We start from the raw sequence: 20,734 nt of genomic DNA on the forward strand, positions 1-20,734 counted from the left end.
TGTGCCCGATAAATAAAATTCAATCACCTCATCTGATATTTAAAATATAGATATCGAATTTCTATGTTCGAACCTATAGGTATCAACCTCTGATAAGCCTTTTAATCAATCCGAACTGATAAAAGACTTATCGAGAGCATAGAAACTGATAAAATGTAAAATAGCAACGGTAATTTAATTGAAGCCTCAATGTTTCTGGAGGACCCAGGTGTACTCTCTTTTCTTTCAAACACCCTATCTTGTTCAGATAATGGCATTGCACAACAGAGAAACAATCAGAATAAGCATGGTTTTAAATGTACTGTATTATGTTGGGTTTTTTTTATTAGAAAATATATTTCATAAATATATACTGTCAAAAATATGTAATAAATAATGAAGAAAAACCTGTTAAAGCTGACTCGCCAGCCCATTCGAAAATGTTCAAAAAGGCTTTGAAACCTTCAAGCTTGATTTGTTAGAGATGTATTATTGAACTACCGTATATACTCGAGTATAAGCCGACCCGAATATAAGCCGAGGCCCCTAATTTTACCCAAAAAAACTGGGAAAACTTATTGACTCGAGTATAAGACTAGGGTGGGAAATTCAGCAGCTACTGGTAAATTTCTAAATAAAATTAGATCCTAAAAAAAATATATTAATTGAATATTTATTTACAGTGTGTGTATAATGAATGCAGTGTGTGTGTATGAATGCAGTGTAAGTGTCTGAATGCAGTGTGTGTATGAGTGCAGCGTGTGTGTATGAGTGCAGTGTGTGTGTATGAATGCAGCGTGTGTATGAGTGCAGTGTGTGTGTATGAATGCAGTGTGTGTGTATGAATGCAGTGTGTGTGTATGAATGCAGTGTGTGTATGAATGTAGTGTGTGTATGAGTGCAGTGTGTGTATGAGTGCAGTGTGTGTGTGTATGAGTGCAGTGTGTGTATGAATGCAGTGTGTGTGTATGAGTGCAGTGCGTGTGTATGAGTGCAGTGTGCGTGTGTATGAGTGCAGTGTGTGTATATGAATGCAGTGTGTATGTATGAGTGCAGTGTGTGTATGAGTGCAGTGTGTGTGTATGAGTGTAGTGTGTGTGTGTGTTGCAGAGCCTTGGTGGGGGGTGGGCAATTTTTTTTATTTTTTTATTATTTTAATTATTTTTTATTATTATTTATTATTATTTTTTATTTAATTTCATTATTATTATTTTTTTATTATTATTTAATTTAATTATTATTATTAATATATATTTTTTTCTTCCCCCCTCCCTGCTTGATATATGGCAGGGAGGGGGGCTTTCCTTCCCTGGTGGTCCAGCATTGGCAGTTCAGTGGGGGGGAAAGGGGGGCTGGCAGAGAGTTTACTTACCTCCCCTGCAGCTCCTGTCAGCTGCCGCGGCTCTCGCGAGACTTACACTGGGAGCTGACCGAGGTGCTGAATGGACGGCGCAGAGGAGAAGGGAGCTGAAAGGAGCTGCAGGACAGGTAAGTAAACTCTCTGCCAGCCCCTGTCTGTATTATGGCAATGTAAATTGCCATAATACAGACTATTGACTCGAGTATAAGCCGAGTTGGGGTTTTTCAGCACAAAAAATGTGCTGAAAAACTCGGCTTATACTCGAGTATATACGGTACTTTCAAACATGTTAAAAAAAATGTTTTTTTTCCAGTCATAATAAAGGGCATGGCTTATATGTTACAAATGTGCCCACTCTTGTTTTGCAATTTGTAATGGTATTATACACACCTACTCCACACTGAATGTGAAGTCTGGGATGAGTTATAGATGCGTGTTCTTTACAGCCATGCAAGGGACACAGGGGACACGTAGAGCATTAACTCTGTCTGCTCGGTGAAGGCTGAGGACAATTCATACACCTCAATATTTTCTGAATTAGCCAAGACAGAGCTTCGTTAATTATTTCAAATATTCCTCCTGCATTCTGCTAGAAGTCTGCAAGAGCTGACTTCTCTCCAAATCTCACCATTATATGACCGTAGAATGATTCCATGAGCAGAAAAATAAGTACATTTGGCTTGAGATCTCCTTGAAAATGTTATCTGGAGATAATTGCAATGCCCATTGCACAAATATTTTAAAACAACTAGTGTACAGTAGTGTACATAAAACATAAAAGTCAGTATTGGAATATGCAAAGAACTGTAAAGCAAATGTTAAGAATCAGATTAGCAAGTACAGGTGCAATATATATATATATTTTTTTTAATTATTTTTTTTTTTAGAGAATCTTTAGAGTAGCGGTATCTGACATTTAACTTATCAGCTGTTGTGAACTACAATTTCCGTAATATGGAATCATGCTTGTTAGGTCAATGAGGTTCTTTGGTGCCGAGAGCTAGCTCTACTAGCTTTACAAGTAAACAATGAATACTAAATCCTCCTAGGGTGTAAACCTTGTCTAGAGTTTAATAGCAGAGTTACCAAGTATGATCCAGAAAATAAAGAAGTCATGGATGGAAGTCCGCAGATCACAGACTGGTAGAAGCAAGAGTCTGGTAAATTTGAACTAGGAGAGAATTCTAAGCTGCTAGTAACATAACTATTCAACATATTAGCATTGGCTTACATATTTTCATTATTTGATGCATTTAGTCACAAACTAATGGCTAAATTTCAAAAATGATAAATGGCATAAATGAAATTCAGTCATGCATATCGGAAAGTCAGACAATTTCAACTCAGAAAGAGTATATCTACATTGAAAACTTGTCTGTGAAGTTTTAAATGTCAAGCGTCAAAAGATGTGAAAAAGTCACATGTTAGTAAGAGCACAGTAACAATGGCAATGGGCTGAAGTTTAGTGTTTGGTGTTGGCTTAGAGATAGAGGTACCAGCTATAAAGTTGCTGTGTGAACACCATTTTTGTTTGACTGAGAAGAAATGGACCACCGTATTAATCCAGTGATTACTGACAACTGAGACTAAACCTGATGGTCAAAGTGAAAACAAAATAGTATACTAACTAATTACAGATAAAAAATCTCTATTAAATAGAAGGGGTCCTAGGTGAACCTCACTGATCACCCAAATAGTGAAACAAAAAACAACAAAGTGGAACCCACATCCAATGAGCATACAACATATGTATACAACCTGAGAATTAGACCAGAGTGAAATATTCTATATACAATGGTAGAATCTGCTGGATTCTTTATGTCCTCTTAAATGGTGTTCTAGTGACTCTAACATGTTTAGAATGGCGTCAGGTTTAAACAGTCAGCAGGTAAGTCCTGTGTAATGCTTTGGGTCTGTTCTGAAATCAGTACTGACAGACAGTGACCCAAAGCATTACACAGGACTTACCTGCTGACTGTTTAAACCTGACGCCATTCTAAACATGTTAGAGTCACTAGAACACCATTTAAGAGGACATAAAGAATCCAGCAGATTCTACCATTGTATATAGAATATTTCACTCTGGTCTAATTCTCAGGTTGTATACATATGTTGTATGCTCATTGGATGTGGGTTCCACTTTGTTGTTTTTTGTTAAACCTGATGGTCATAGTGGATTTGTCCAAATGGAATAACCAGAAATTCCTAATAATCAGAAACTACATAGAAGAATGAGGCACATCGGCAATGAAACGCTCTATTCTGTGTGTATATCGCATCTTCACTTGGATGAGAATGTTTTAAATACCCTTATTTTAGAAATATAATATTTAAATGCAGACATTCATTTTACATTGTGTTGCATTTTTTAGTAGGTTGCACAGCTAGCAATGCCTTCAGGTTCCTTTTCATTACCCCATATATTTTTTAAAGGCTGAACAGATAAGTGAAAAATAAAACTTCACAATTTTAATTTTTAAGTTTGTGTGCAAAGCAATCTACATACAAAATTGCTGTGTTATGATATGTTTATATTCTAGCTATGCATTACTTGATTCAAATAATTGATATACTAAAACATGTGTTTTAATCAAAAAGTGCTCAGGAATTAATGATTCATGTAGTGGTTTATTGTTAACGTTTCTCAATGGGTAGAAGATGAGGATTTAATGGTTTCGTGGTCACTAAGTTGTATAAATACATTTGTGGGGTTTTTTTGTGAAAAGAGAGAACCCACTTTCTAACACATATTAGCGGTAGGTAAATATGGACTCAAACATTGTATTATATTGGTTTTATTAAAGATAGGCAGGGGTTATTGGGGTAGGTGACCAGAGCCTGGTCACCCAATGGTGGATGCAGTCCGCGCATTATGCTTATGATCAGGGGGTTGGGTGTCCGTGGTCTTCCACAAGGGTCAGGGGAGTGACAGTCTATGAAGACCACTATCATTGGGGACCTTTTAACCTTATTTTATGAGAGGACCAGGGGACTTGGTGTATTCTAGAACTTAAATATGAGGGCTAGTGGGCAAGGTGATTACTAACACTCTTACTCACCTTATAACAGTATATAGCCAAATGTACCTGTGACCTTAACAGTTATACAAGCTTGTAGAACATCAAAATTCCAAAACCATGGGCATTGATTTAACTCTTAACAGCCATTACTCTTCTGGGAACACTTTCCAAAAAGCTTTGGATTGTGTCCGTTGGGAATTTGTGTTCATTGAGCTAAAATAACCTTTGTGAGGTTTAGCACTGATGTTGCTAATATTTTACAAAGTGACTGGTGGCATATACGGCATTCTAAGACAGTGCTACGTTTAAAGTCACTTAAGTATAACCAATTGTACTGCCAATCATTATCTATGGAGATTTCATGGCTGTGTGCTAGTTTAGATGCATCTGTTAGCAAATGCCTGAACTCCATAATTAGTAAGGGTGTCTATAAACCTTTTTCCTCAAAGTGTGAAATACTCTCTACCCGACATTATACCTGGTAAAATGTTTGTTAATTTTCTCACAGCACAGGTCCTAAGAGGAGACTGGTTTGGCTGGTATCAGCAGGTTATGCATGCTAATGCCATACAAATGCTTTGAGGCCTCAAAGGAAAGCTAGACTTCTTCACTCCCTCCCCATTGCTTCTGACTTAATACAGAGAACAGGCACCCTAGATGAAGGTAAATAATTGAGAAAGGGAAAGGGTTTATAAGGTACGCTTTCAGATACACCATCCAGGGATCATAGCTTACACAAACTGTAGTGTTTATGGTCCTTAATGCGTCCATTCAAAAATACTTGGTAGATCTTTCTCACTTTACCAAGTGCCCACTAACTCCAAATAAACTAAAAAAAAAAAAGACATCTTCTGACCTCCAAGGAGATATGATAATGTATCTGTGAATGGAAATTGAATACATGCATGGAAGGAGAGAAATCAGAAAGCACAGCATGTGGTCATGTAATGAGGTTAGTGGTGTTAGGATAGCAATCAAAATAATAGTCTGGGGTGTGGAAACTTACCTAGGTTTCACCATGTTCTTGATCACGTCTCAGAAAGCTCAGACTCCAAATACATCACTGGGTTTTTCAATTCAAGCAGAAAAATGTCAGTAAGGATTTCTGTGTGTTAGGATTCTTAGAGATTTAATTAAGTCACCTCTTTTTTCTACATCAGGAAACACAATCACACGCACTAAATTCCCTTTTGTATGCTAGATTTTGTGCGTCTGTACATTTAATTCCATCTCCTGATTATGTGGGAGTAGAGGAGCGGAAATGCATGTTAAAAATTGATTAAAGAACATGAGTATATGATGAAAAAGAAGTGATTTGAAGACGGCTATACCAAAGGGAGATGTACTCTATATATGTCTAGCTAGATCTGTAGCATTACTTATCATATATTATTCACTCTAATCTGTCATAATGTTATGTGCAATGCAAATATTTAAATAATAAACACTTTCTTTATTAAAACATATGTACTGGAAAGGAAGTTAATGGATGATTGCTAGATAAAGATTCGTTAATGCTCTCTGTTTCCAGTAAATAACATAGAGCAACAAAATAGGCGCATTAGGGATATAAAGTTTCCTTGTTCGCTTGCTGAATTGTCCATGTTGGCTTTATAAAAGCACATTTTAAACTTGCACAGGTTGCCTGAATGTTTCCATACTCTCATGCTATGCCTGATGTTAAAGAGGCAGTCCAAGCACCAACATTACTTCATCTTAATGAAGGGATTTTAAGGTATAGATGCTTATTTTTGGTAGTGTCATTTATTATTTTTTAATTGTTGGTCAGGGCAACAGCCGGGGGCCCTGGTATCACTGGAGCTATATCTAGGCACATATTCCCATAACAGCCAAGAATTTAGCTATTGCAGTGAGAAGCTGGGTACATTTACAATAACATGCACACTGATTACACAGGTCCACTGATACCAGCATACATAAACTTGCTTATTGCTGCCAGGTATGTGTAATTCATCATGTGCGGCCAAACAAAGCTGTTTTGGCATAGATTGTACAGTTAATTTGCAAATTTACCACAGTTCATTTTTTAATTGGTGTCAATAATTTAACTTTGAAATATAAGTCCAAAATAGCCAAACTGTAAATAATTTCCATGTTGACTATGCTTCCAGTTTGGCTAATTGACTATAAATGTGAAATTCACTTAAAGGAACTCTATAGGGTCAGGAACACAAACATGTATTCCTGACCCTGTAGTGCTAAACCCACCATTTAGGTTGCTTGCCCCCTTACTCCCCTTAAAAGGAAATAAAACTCACCTTATTTTCAGTGCCGCGCAGGTCTGCCGATGCTGGCCCCGTCCCCTCGGTGACATCATCAGAATTGCCAATTTTAGCCGATTTTTGGCAAAACTTATTTTTAAATTAAATCTATTTTTTTTTTAATACACATTTCATGATAATTTCATCATGCTGGAGGTCTGAAGTACTCTGGAAAACACAGGGATGTTTAAAATCATTTAACAGATAATTTTAGTTATGGTAATCAGTATAATATAAGAAGATTGACTAGAAAGACCAACAGAAAATAATATATTGTGTCACTTTTTTCCCCACAGTCCCTTTTCCAAAATAAAGCCCTCTTTTTCCATTAAATCTGCTGTGTATGAGTAGGCTAGTATACTAAAGAGTGGATTTGGATTTTCAGAACAAGATAAATAGAAAATCAAGCATCCTTTGATCTTTTGATTTTAAATAATAGTTGATGAAAAATATGTGATGAGCAAGATCATATAAACATAACTCTGGTAACCATCTATATTTTGATTATTGTCACTGTGAGCCACTTAGAAAGATTAATTAGGGTTACATTTTAGGTTTTTTTCAGCGCAGTCCATTGCCTATTTGTCTTGATAGAATAAGACTTGTTTGTGGGGAAAATCTATGTTTAGACCAGTACATTTATGAAGTAGAGCTGATTAGACATGTAACATCTGAGATGATTCATTGTATGCATTCATGGACAATATTAATCAGCGTTATTAAGCCAAAGAATCCAAGAGTACATAGAAATATGTGCTTTTTTGTGAACTATTTCTTTATTGCTCAATCCCTATCATGACCTTAAAGAGAAAGAGAAGAATGAATTATATTGATGAAACGTAAGCAGCCGACTGAAAGATTTTGTGTGATCTTTATTTAACTATAGCTTATTTCTCTAGTCAACTAAACTCATGTTAGTGCATCTTATTGTACTGCCTAAAGTGACAATCAAAAAGTCTAGGTCTGCGATGGCGAACCTATGGCACGCGTGCCACAGCTGGCACGCCGAGCCCTCTCTGTGGGCACGCTGCCATGAGGAGTCGCAATTGTCCCCACACACATTGTCCCCACTTCTCCCCCATACACACTCTGCCCCCACTGTACCCCCATACACACACTGCCCCCCACTGTATCACCATACACACACTTCTCACACACACACACACTGCACCCCCATAGACACACTGTCCATTCTACACCCCCATACACACACTGGCCCTATACACATAGTGTTCCCACTACACCCCATGTATACACTGCACTCCCATGCACACACTACACCCCTAGTTTGAACAACTGTATGAGTTGTTTTTTCTAAACTTAAACCTCAGTATTCAAGTTTAATTGCTGTGTTGGAAAAAAAAGTTGGTTTGTATTGCGGTTTGGGCACTCAGGCTCAAAAATGTTCGCCATCACTGGTCTAGGTGATTTCAGCAATTCTTGTGTGTACATATATTGTGATGTGCCTATTCCTCTCAATAACCAATACATGGATGCAGCATAACTGAACGCAGGCATTAAAGAAGAGCTGTCCCAATTCAATTTATACAATTGAATAAAATAGTGAAAATCACCTTTGATTTGACTAATGTTTTATTTTAAATTTATATTAAAGATTTAGCAAGTGACATCATAATCCAGTTCAAACAAGGTAAAGCCATGGCTAATTCTGCAAATTAAGAAGATAAATGGAAACATTGTTTAAAGGGACACTATAGTCACCTGAACAACTACAGCTTAATGTATTTGTTTCGGTGAGATCTATAGCTCCCTGCAGGCAATCTAATGTAAACACTGTATTTTCCCAGAAAATACAGTGTTTACATTGATTGATAGGAATACCTCCAGTGGCCGTCACTCAGACGGCCACCAGAGGGACTTCCTATCACGCAGGGCCCTAAAAAGGCCCTGTACACGTCAGACGTATTAAAATACGTCTGACGTGTGCAGGAGAGAGAAGGCACTGTGTGCGTGCCTTCTCTCTCCAGCCTGTCAGCAGAGGAGGGGGGCGGGCAAAGACCGCGAGCTGAGCTGTCAGTCAGCTCAGCTCGCGGCCGCGCGCATGCGCGGTAGTGCGCTCAGGACTTCAGAGGGCGGCATGAATGCCGCCCTCTGAAGTATGTGCGCATGTGTGGCGAAGCTGCGCATGCGCACAAGGGAGCAATGACGCTTCCAAATGGAAGCGTCTGATTGCTCCCTGCTCGCGCCCGCCTATTTCGTCATGTTGACGAAATAGGGGGCGCGGCTTCACGAGGCTCCCGGCGCTGGAATGAGGTGAGTTAAATGTTCTCCCTGGAGAGTCCCTTTAATGTCTCCTTCTTATGTGCATGCTTTCTCTATGCTGATTGCCAGGTGCAAAAGACAGAGTTTATAACAATGATTGGCAAGAAGCTAACATGGGGCACCTAGTGACAGAATAAGGATGTGTGAATTTGTTTTGATGTTTTATTTTTCATTCCTCACAAATACATATTTGTTAAATATCAGGGATACGTTAACATAATATTAAAAATCGTGTTAAATAGCTGCTTCCCTTTAAGCAAAAGTCCATTCCAGTGACTTCTATTCTCATAAAGTTCAGCCTTGGTTTATGTAAGGCGAGTTTCTAATTTCCAGTAAATGTTAGTATGATCTAACAATCAGGAGTCACTTAGCTAAATATTAACTTACCAAGTCCTCGATTTCAGTCTAGCCGAACACATTTATCAGCAGTGTTCCTGTTCCCAATAAGCCATTTAATGGTTCTAATCGATTTCATTTCAGAAGTTAAAGGAACACTATAGCGTTAGGAATACTAATGTGTATTCTTAGCGCTATAGTGCCCTGGTACCCATTTAGGTACCCACCTGTAGGGAGTAAAAAAGGTAGTTAACAATCCTTTTCTCCCTCACAGGGTCCGTCTCAATGCTGCCATCCCGCCTCCTTTACTGAGATCTGTCACGTATTCATCATCACCTTATGGTATTTGTGGTGGAAATTGCCTTCCTGGCAATAATGGAGGTGCAGCTCAGCAGTCCTGCGCCAGTGTGCCTGACTTCTGCAGCATGTCGGTAGACACCACCGCTGCGGATTCACGCCATATTGTAGCCCCACGTCCCATGGTAATGACGGCGTTGAGCGTGTGACGTCACGCAAAAGACGCGCACGCACGTTTCGGGGTCAAAGGCCAGTTATGGCCAATCGGATCTGCAAGAGGGTTATTTAAACGTATTTGTCCTTTTACTCATTGCTCTGTCGTGCTTTCCCTTAGATGGCTATCCGAGAGTGTGTTCCTGTTCATGTGTTTCTGTTTTTTTACTTTGGCTTCGTTTTGACTTCCCTGTATTCTGGTATCATTGACTTGGCTTTTCCTTATCGCTGTGTCTCGTTCTGTGTTCCTGACCTCGGCTAGTATATTGACTATTCTCTGGTATGTTAAGTCCGGCCATTCTAAGGTCCAGTTAGACGTTACCCTTAGTCCTAGGTATGATACTATTCTGCGTGCTGGATCAACTGTAATCCTGACAAGATCAACAAGATTAAGTATTGGGAGGCTAGTGCACATGTGCGGCAAAACACCACACTGCAACAATTGGATGATCTCTATGAGAACATCTGACTGAAATAGGAGTTTTGCTCTGCTATTTCATCAGAATTGTCTCTAATTGCTGTATGTGTGACAGCCACTAGAAGCAGGTAAACTCTGCGCTAAAAGCATTGCTGTTCTGCAGACTAGCAGTGTTTTTACCTGCGGGGTAGACATGGCACTCAGACCCAGCAGGAAAACAGTGGTTCACATAACGACTCTGAAGCCTATATTTTACATTGAAAATATATGTTTTGGACATCCACTTCCATTAATGAATGCATAACGCCCATTATTTTGGCATTGACCGCTCAAAGCCTTTTTTTAACTAGCAGCCAGCAGGCAAATAGTTAAGAAAAAGCCTATGGGAGTAAATATGACGGGGGTAAACATACTGGTGGCCATGGGTGGGGGCAGGGGGTGGACATTGATCTGTCCACCCCCATTATTTAATATGAACCCCCTCACAATGTGCCTGGGCACCCTTTTATTTTACTAGTGACTGGGCACCAATAGTTGCCCAGTAACTTGTCTTTTATGACAACGAGCAGCCACTGGTTGCTTGCTTTTTAGTGGACATGTCCCCACTCATAGCATTGCATGTTTAAGGCATGAGGGAGGTTTCGAACCTCTGTACTACTAACGTGGGGGTCATATTGACCTCCATAGATTTCTAATTTTACATTAAAAAGTCAGATAAATGTGCTTCTGACGCACATTTATTGGCAATTGTTTTTCAAGCAGCAGACCTGAAATTCAGAAATAAATAGTGAGATTATCAACTGTTTTCAGATGAACAAATTAAATCAAGGCCAAAGTTAAAGGGCAAAAACCCACGTCAAAAGAGCCATCTTTTGTTTTTAAGTTTATTATTTACCTAACTATTCTGCCAATATTTAATGTATTTATAAACTGTTTTACCTGAAATAATGCATTGATATATTTCTCTCACTTTTAAGTGTTCCTAGCCTTTATAGTTCCAAGGATGTTCCTTAGGAAGCACATGGAATGAGTTCACACTTTGCTTGTAAAACACACTGTACACACATATTGTACATTAGCCTATGGCGTGCTGCTAAAATTACAAATAGTACTATACAACCAGTGTTATAGCCCATGTAGGCAACACAGAGAATAATAGCTGGATTTTGCCTGGAAACCATTCTCAGATGTAAAATTTCTAAATCATCAAGCTTTGCAAGGACCAAACTTTAGATTGGTACTTTTTACATTTCAGCTCTTTGAATTGTGTGGGATTTTTTTTGACTACACAAAATAATATGTTCACCATAACAGCAGGGTTTTTGTTTTTTTTGTTTTTTTATCACAATATGAATAAGCAGGTAATTTGGTTTTAAATGATCAAGCCTCACCCCCTTGATGATATCATTAACATAACTTCAAATGCAAAAAAATGATTTAATGAAGAGTAATCTGCATATATTGTCTAGTCGATGCTGCATTCAATCCAGTCTTCAGTTTAGTATAATCTGCACATTTTGTAATCACTTCACTAGAACTTTCTTTTTCATATTCTACATCAGTGTTGTCGATCTAACAGCCCAGTTTGTCACAAAAATAGTTGTTTTTTGTGACATAACCGTTGTATTATATTATACTAGGACTTGTGCCACAGTGTCTGAAATAAATTTGGCCCTTTATATGAAAAAACTGTGCTGAAAGTAGTTGCTTCTAAAGTTATGTGACCCTATTAAATTATTTCAACTTGAAATACCTCTAATAGCTGTCAAGGCTACCATTGTTTTTGTGTGATTACTTTCAGGGCCAAGTATTCTCTTGTTAAAGATCCTTCTCGGATCCAGTTGCAGTAGGAGAAAAATTAATTTCCTTACTGAAGAAACCTTTTATTTGTTGATCGTTTGTGGTCAAAGCACATCTGAATGACACAATGTGCAGAGCTTTAACATGAAGTCATACCTGCATGTGACTTCATCTGCATCATTAAGTCATTTTTTAACCAGAGAATACTACTGAGAGAAGGGAAGGAGTGTGCACACCTCTACTGCAACCACTGGATTACCAAGAAAAGCTACACAAACACCTTGCAATTATGTTTTTTTCTAAGAGTCTTCCTCTTGACGGTCCAAATCTATAACAATTTTTTTTTTACAAGGAAGCCCCTGAATAGTTTTACAGCTATAATGAAAATGTATTTTACTTGTATATATTTTAATTTGTGTTCATTTTTTCATTATCTAGTAGCACCAGGATGGCCGAGTGGTTAAGGCGTTGGACTTAAGATCCAATGGACGAATGTCCGCGTGGGTTCAAACCCCACTCCTGGTACACGATGTGTTTAAGTGACACTAATGGTTTACCACAACAAGAGGACATAGTCTTAAATTAGAGGGACAAAGGTTTAAAAATAATATCAGGAAGTATTACTTTACTGAGAGGGTAGTGGATGCATGGAATAGCCTTCCAGCTGAAGTGGTAGAGGTTAACACAGTGAAGGAGTTTAAGCATGCGTGGGATAGGCATAAGGCTATCCTAACTATAAGATAAGGCCAGGGACTAATGAAAGTATTTAGAAAACTGGGCAGACTAGATGGGCCGAATGGTTCTTATCTGCCGTCACATTCTATGTTTCTATGTTTCTATGTTTCTAAATAGTTTACAAAGCTTGAAAAACAGCAACAAAGGAAAGAAAAGACAAGGACTAAGGGGCCATCTGAGTCAAGCCGAGAAAAAAGTGTACCTCGCAATAAGGAAGACCCAAGCGCAAGTAGCGGAGCAGAGGGGGACGTGTCTTCTGAAAGAGAACCGTAGAACCTCAGGTAATATGCAGCAATATGTGTACTCACTTTTGATAGCATCACAATAGCACATTGTCTGTCTCCTTCATACTACATTTGCTATCTAATCAGATTTTGGCATTATACAAAATAAAGGTCAAATAAGATGTGTATTTGATGAATGGCTGCTGGAGTCCAGATTTCCTCATGTCACAATTAGCAAAAAAGTAATCAAAATCCAAAACCCGTTATTCATAATACCGTAAGTTTAATCTTTATATACGGGTTTTCTCCCATTCTAATAGCAGGAAAAACATGTATTAGTAACCAAGAAGTTGCATTTTAGAATTCAACCTGAACCAGCTATTACTGTTGACAGTTATGGGTCATGAGAAACTGCTAAAGACAGATAAAATCTGACTTAAAGAATTAATCTTAAGAGATGGGGAGAAAGCCATTTATGTTGTTCCACTGCCTATCCTGACTGTTTTCATCCCCTCACCTTTATCACATTATCACTGCCCCAGGCGTCCCAACTGTAGCCAAATCCAGTTGGACATTGTTAATACTGGACTTGCGTCCTGCCGTATTAGGTTTGTCCGTAGAAAGTGTAGTGAGAGAGTGTCATTAGATGAGGTAGTGCTATGCCTAAGTCACTAAGACTATGATGACAGCACAGTAACAGTAACATTACATTTTATTTAACTCCCTATTTTAGGAGGTATGCAGCTCAGTTTGGTGCTTAACACTGTCCTCAGCTCCATCTCCTTCCTTTATGTATGGCAAATAATAAAGTGAGAACTGCCCTGAACTTGGAGTGTACAGTAATTACAGTTAGTGATTGCATCCATCATTTTTTACTTAGGAAATATTGGCTATTAACCAATCTAATATATTGTTCTATTGTTCTCATACACAAGTAGCCTCTAGCATGCAAGCTAATTGAGCAGGGCCATCAAACCCTCTGTTCCTGTGCATCCAACTTGTCTGGTTACAATTACGTGTCTCTTAGTCCGCCCATGGTACAGCACTACGGAATTTGATGGTGCTATATAAATAAAATAATAATGCTATTATATTACATTATACATAATTGCAAATCAGGTCCTTTTTTATTGTTTTTATTTACCGTATTTATCGGCGTATAACACGCACTTTTTCTCCCTGAAAATAGGGGGGAAATCGTGGGTGCGTGTTATACGCCGATATCCCATAATTACTTACCTGTCTTGAAGCTTGGGCCGGTGTTCAGCGCGCACCGCGGTACTGGAACTTCAATTTCAGGACCGGTTTCCGGCGGGACTGAAAGGAAGTGTGCACACTTGTGCACACTTCCTTTCAGTCCCGCCGGAAACCGGAACCAGAAATTGAAGTTCCTGTACCGCGGTGCGCGCTGTGAAGCCGGCCCACGCTTCAAGACAAGTAAGTAATTATGGGACAAGGGAAAGAGCACTAGGGGACACTATGGGGGGGGGGGCACTATGGGAGTGGGTGGAGAATACTATGGGAGAGGGGGGGGAGAATACTATGGGGGGAGAATACTATGGGAGTGGGTGGGGGAAGAATACTATGGGAGGGGGGGACACACTATGGGATGAGGGGGGGGGGAATACTATGGGAGGGGGGGGAATTTCCTGGAATTTCCTTCTTAAAATGAGGTGCGTGTTATACGCCGGTGCGTGTTATACGCCGATAAATACGGTATGTGCTAGTTTTACCTTTTATTATGACATTATGTGTGTATCTATAACTGTTTGTGATTCATGTAGAAAAAACATCACAATATCATACAAACAATCATTTTTAAAATATATTATCAAATTACACTTTTAACTTATGTTGAATTTAATTATTTTTCAGGGGTGATGTGCAAACCAACACCATGGAAAAATAAGGGATTTTGCGCAGAAATTTATTACCAAATTTAGACTTGTTTCACTTAAAATGTGTTCACTTGTGACTTCAACTCTCTGTATTCATCAGTCTCTGTAATAAAGTCTGTTTGATTAAGAATCTTTTAATGTACATATCATTTATTGAAATCAACTCTTGCACTATTTTGATTATGCCTGCCTTAACTTTTTATGTAATTGCCAAATATTGTGAAGCAATTATCTTCTAGTATTTAATTTTTTGCAGGTTATATTTAAAATCTCGTACTACGCAGATAATAACATCACAAATGTTCTTTAAAAATACAAGTGCTTGGTGTGACTGACACTGTGCGCCCAAAATCTTAGGGAAGTACTGAGACAAATATGACCTAGGACATTACCAAGCATCTGCTATTGTCAGCTGCCCCAATGACCTCATACGGAAGGAGGTACATTTCCAAGTTCTGAACCAAACAAAACTAGAATTTTTTTTTTCCCACTGGAATTTAAGGTAAAATGAAAGCTTTATTTTAATATCCTATATGTATACCTAACACAACACAAAGTGTAAATAAAATGTTACAATTGGGAAAAATTAAAAAAAAAATGTGTTTTCCTTTAATCAAAATAGATTCATGTATCAGTCCTGAATCTTAAATGCTTAATTTGTCTAGGATCTAAATGCATTTTTGGCAGTTAACGCTAACCCTTTGCCAACCCCCACCAACACTATCCCTAATCCTATGCTTACACTAACTCAAACCGAATACCTAACCTAACCTTACCACTAAACTTAACCCTAGACTATCCCTAACCCTAAAACAGCATTAATCTTAACCTTACTGCTAAACTTAACCCTAGACTATCCCTAACCTAAATCAGCATTAACCCTAACCTTACCCCTAATCCTATCCCTAAAGGAATAGCCTCTGGTAATATCAGTACAGAAATGAGCAGATGGACTTTTTAGTAAACAGAAGTAAGAGAGCAGTATGTGACAGCCATAAAAGGGCTCTTCTTCTTGGGGGCGGGGCCGGACCGCTATGCTGGCAGGTCGCACAACTCAAAGGCTCCTGCAAATTTTGTCAGTTTTGTCAGAAAAAGACAAATTAAATACCTACTAAAAATTACTGAACTCGGCGGTCCTGCATGAGCAGACATCCTGGTTCGGAGGAGAGGCTTGCTGCACAGCTCTAGTCCCTCGGCGGGCTGCACTCTGTCTTTGGCGATGGGGAGCACTCGGGCGGTGAGTGGAGTTGACGGCCGCCACCCTGCTATCCTGCCCACCAGAGGTCTGAACGAAGCATGAGGCTAAGGGGGTCCGGCCCCGTTCCCCCCCCCTCTGGGCCAGCGGGGGTGATCCCGTTCCCCACCCTGGGCCCACCAGCATATGGATACACCAGCGTGCCAGGCGCGAACAGTTCAGACCTAACACTCGGAGGCCGCACTAAAATGGCGGAGACCGCATGGCGAGCAGCCCGAGCTACAGGGAATAAGGAAGTACCTGCCTCACACCAACAGACAGCCGACATGGGCCACGAGGAAACCGGCACATACCTGCTGAGACCAACTCTGGGTCCAACCACACAGTGCATGAGCAGCCGGAACCACGCTGACTTAGGGCTGGCGGCAATGCATAGGGCCGGCAGCAACGACCTATCCAGACCACCTAAGCAAGCTTGCAGAAGGAGCTCCCCCAGCGACGAAGCCCGGTAAGCTGAGCCTCTCAGAGCAACACACGGAGGCCGACGCACTCAGACCGACAGCCGATACGCTCGGACCTGCAGGGTCCTGGCTCCCACCAGAGGCAAGCACAGGACTACAAATCGCACGTACACATCGTGGGGACTGTCTCCAAGCCACTTGCCTGGACTGAGCCTAACATGGCAATACCTTGGCTCCCGTCCCTCTGCTGCCCACGTACTTCACAGGCAGAGCCCACAGCGAGAAACCTCTGACTTTTGTCTGGCGGCTGGGGGGTTAACCTAGGGTGGAAAATCCCAAGCATGACTGCAGCTCTCATATATTGTATCTCTAACCTAGTAAGATTGGTCCCCTAAGCATAGTTTGGCAACTAGTAAGCTCAGTAGAATATAAAGTTGGAAAGTACAACTGGATGTAGGCACTTACCTGCCATTAGCATGGAATATATGCTAGCGTATAGTCTGCAGCACTTGGTTTAATTGCATGTGCCTATACACGTTGTAAACTCATCCTTAAACCTAAACTTAGCTTGCATTCACGACTAAAATGTTCAGATATGTATTAAGCCTGTGGTTACGATGCTTCGTTACTTTTACTACTGACGGTTCAACTTGTTAGTACAACTATGCTACACCTTATTAATATAAAATTAGGCTGACACTCATAGGAGATGCTATATTGTGTTATCTTGCTCCCAACCTGTACAAAAATGTGCATTCCCTGCTCTTTATTCTGTACCCCGTCTTATCAATGCCTCAATAAAAGAAAGATTGAAGAAAAAAAAAAAAAAGGCTCTTCTTAGCAATCTACAGTTATTTCCTTTTAATGCTGATGCATTAGCATGTTGCCTCTGCCTATCGTTGTCGTCAGGGGGTATGTAGAAGTACCCTGTTAGAAACTGTTCAGGCCCTAGAGGTTTCCAATGAGCAGATTCAAGCCAAGAATCACCATGACTGAGTGCAATATGCTCAGCATCAGTGTTCTCTATACATTTAAATGGCTGTAGCTCTGCAAACAGGTAATCAACCAGTTTGGAGCCACTAAATGTGGAGTCAGCAAACAGGGGGAAGCCCCAGGTTTGGAATGGTGTCTCGTACTCCCTGATGTGAGCAGGGAATTAACCCTGCTCACACCAAACTTTCAAGCAAGCATTTAAATGGTTGTATGCTGTGCTCACATTGAGCACTGCATGTAGCACATCTGCTCAAACTACATTGCAGCAAACAAGGATTTTTGTGATGCTGGAAGTCCTCATGCAGATCGTGAGGATGTCCAGCGTCAGTTAGGTGAACAAAAGTCGCCTAACCACCAGGAAGTGCCTCTAGTGGCTGTCTGATTAACAGCCACTAAAGGCAGCCTCTACCCTGCCAGGTAATTATTGCAGTTTATCAGGAACTGCAATAGTTGCCATTGCAGGGTTAAGGGGACAGGGTCACTGGTCAATGAGCTGAAGTGGTATGGGTGCCTATAGTGTCCCTTTAAGGACAGCAGCCACAAATATCTGATTTATGACCTTAAATGTAATTTCTACTAATATAAAAACTACAGTGGTTAAAACTTAACTTTTACTAGGTACTGGATAACTGATGGGCTTCTGCTAATTTACTTAGACTGATCAGAGTAATACTAATACACAATAAAACAAAAAGACAATTAGCTGAAGCCCTCGTTCCGTTTTGGGGTACACCCCAAGTTTTTGAACAAGAGCAGAGGGCAGACCCCTCATTAGAATGGTATAGGAAGGAGGCAGCGTCCCCCCAAGGAGATATATCCCAGGAAAGGTTTGAGTGGGAAAAGGGTTTATTATACCAGGTGACAGGCGGCACAGGGAGTGGGGCGGTGCAGAGAGCTAAAAGGCAGTTGATCAAACTCAGCCACAACATTCCCCTAGCTGGACATATGGGTGTCCGGAAAACTAAAGACCGGCTAACCCAGACTTTCTTCTGGCCAGGGATCACACGGGACCTGCAGGATTAATGCGAGACGTGTGGCACTTGCCAAAAGATACGGAAGAGGAGTGACCACCTGAAGGCCAAATTCTAATATTGAAGCAGAGACTGTGGCAGAGGCTCTAGTGAAATTTTTTACTAGGGTAAGCTTCCCTAGGGAGATTCTATCTGACCAGGGGACTCAGCTTTATGCAACTGTGACCCAACAGTTATGGCAGAGTTGCAGAAATAAACCCCTGTTCAGCTCTCCCTACCACCAAAAGACGAACAAACTCTGAACGTTTTAATGGCACGCTCAAGCAAATGTTAAAGACGTTCAGGGCCTCCTGTCGGCAGTGGGAAAGGTTCCTTCCCCATCGCCTGTTTGCCTACCGCGAAGTGCCCCAGGCGTCTACAGGGTTCTCCCCTTCGAACTCCTGTATGGGAGAAAAGTATGGGGACCCCTATACCACAAACGGGGGTACTGGGAGGGTAACACAGGAGAGGGAGGAATACCTATTGTACCTTACTTTCTGGAGTTAAGGGATCGCTTGCAGGCTCTCACTGACTCCATTAGGGGGAATCTGCTGGCGGCTCAGTGACGCCAGAAGAGATGGCATGATAGGGGTGCCCGAGATAGAGTCCTAGAAATAGGACAGAAGGTATTGGCCCTAAAGCCGACTAAGAAAGACAAGCTTTAGGCCGCCTGGCAGGGACCTTTCTAGGTAGTGGAGCTCATAAGCGACTACCTACATTGTAGGGAAATGTTTCGATGAAAGGATAAGAAGATCCTTTCATGTGAACATGCTCAAATCCTACTTCGAGGTGGTCAAGGACGTGGCTTAAATAATTTATACAATATATAAGGTAATTAACACAGAAGCATTTGGTTAAAATATAGCCATCTTGGGTTTCTGGTGTTCTTTGAGTCTTATGGTTTATGATAATGTTTCCAGAACCCTAGACGCCATTATTTCCTTGTAACACCTGTCTCATTATTTTTTTACAGTTCTTTATGAATATTTCCAGAGCCGCAAGCTAATGGTTACATAATTTCACTTGGCCAGACTGTAAATAAGCTCAAGGTCTTGGTAACTGGAAACCTTTAGGTTTTACTCAGAATATTTGACTTTTCTCTCAGATACTCTAAATAATCAGAATAGATCTGCTTCCATTTTCTTGCATACAAGTTTTTTTCAACTGAATAAGATGCCATAAAATGTTGCGTTTATTTTGTGCATGACTGGTAATTGATTCCTATCAAAAACTAATGAACAGGTTCACTAATTATCCTAAAAAAAAACAAACCATAATCTTACTATAAGCAATCTATCAAAACAGAACAATACACCGGAGTAAATCAACTAATTCCTCTTGTTATTAATAATTCATAAATATATTCAGATTATTAAAACAATGGCAGATAAAATAGCACCAAAAAAATATTTATGAAATAAGGTGCTAACAGTACACCTAACAGTAATGATGCCGTAGGTCTGACTGATACCGGAGAAACTGACGGAAGCCAAGCACAGAGAGATGGACACAGGTTTCTTCAGGAAGGAAGAGATTCTTTATTGGATCACCGATCGGGACTCAGAGGGACTAATGTCACCAAAATACAGCAAGTTCTGAGCCCCGGGCAATAGTGCAGGCTCCTTATATAGGCACATAACTCCTCCCATATTAAGCTCCACCCGCACATTCTCTTGACCAATCAATACAAATAAGAATTAACTTCCTGCTTGACCGCATGGCCTGTCCAGCACAATGGAGGAGGGGAATACTACATCCTGTATTCTTGCACATGCTCCGTACACTACTGATCGTATCTTGCCTCGTGCAACCAACTGATCGTTACGTCAGCATATGCACGTACACATGCCACGTGGTAATCTCGGCCTACTAAATTTATTTTTACCGAGATTCCACCACATTCCCCCCTTTGATGCCTCTTGATATTTCACAATTACTTGAGGCATCACTTAACCTTGGTTTGCATACACCGCGAGTTACCTTGAACCAGACCAGACTTATCTTATGATGTGAATCTTCAACACTCATCTTCCTGCATTGGTTCTCCCTGATCTAGAGCCTTATATTTATAAATTGCCATTATCTGTGCAGCAGCCTTCCTCTCTGCTATATTTTCTATCAGGCTTTGCACAGACCTAACTACTAAGGGTATAAGACACGGCAGGAGTAGACACAACATTAAAATCAGTAGGACTCCACCTACCACTGCCTTAAGCCCTCCAAACCACTC

General features: G+C 40.3%; 1 protein-coding gene and 1 non-coding gene across 2 annotated transcripts in view; both read left to right on the forward strand.

The window, feature by feature from the left end:
* The window catches only part of DTD1 (D-aminoacyl-tRNA deacylase 1), a 130,893-nt gene extending 115,916 nt beyond the window's left edge, over positions 1–14,977 (forward strand). The window contains exons 5-6 of the mRNA XM_063441380.1: positions 12,841–13,004; positions 14,823–14,977. Of these exons, the coding sequence (XP_063297450.1) occupies positions 12,841–12,996 (156 nt within the window). The 3' untranslated portion in view covers positions 12,997–13,004; positions 14,823–14,977. The remainder of the gene's footprint in view (positions 1–12,840; positions 13,005–14,822) is intronic.
* TRNAL-UAA (transfer RNA leucine (anticodon UAA)) lies at positions 12,431–12,513 on the forward strand. Its single transcript has one exon. It is a non-coding gene; the product is annotated as a tRNA-Leu (tRNA).
* Positions 14,978–20,734: the final 5,757 nt, after the last annotated feature.

The sequence above is a fragment of the Pelobates fuscus genome, chromosome 2, assembly GCF_036172605.1.
Source record: "Pelobates fuscus isolate aPelFus1 chromosome 2, aPelFus1.pri, whole genome shotgun sequence".
In the NCBI taxonomy this organism is placed as follows: Eukaryota; Metazoa; Chordata; class Amphibia; order Anura; family Pelobatidae; genus Pelobates; species Pelobates fuscus.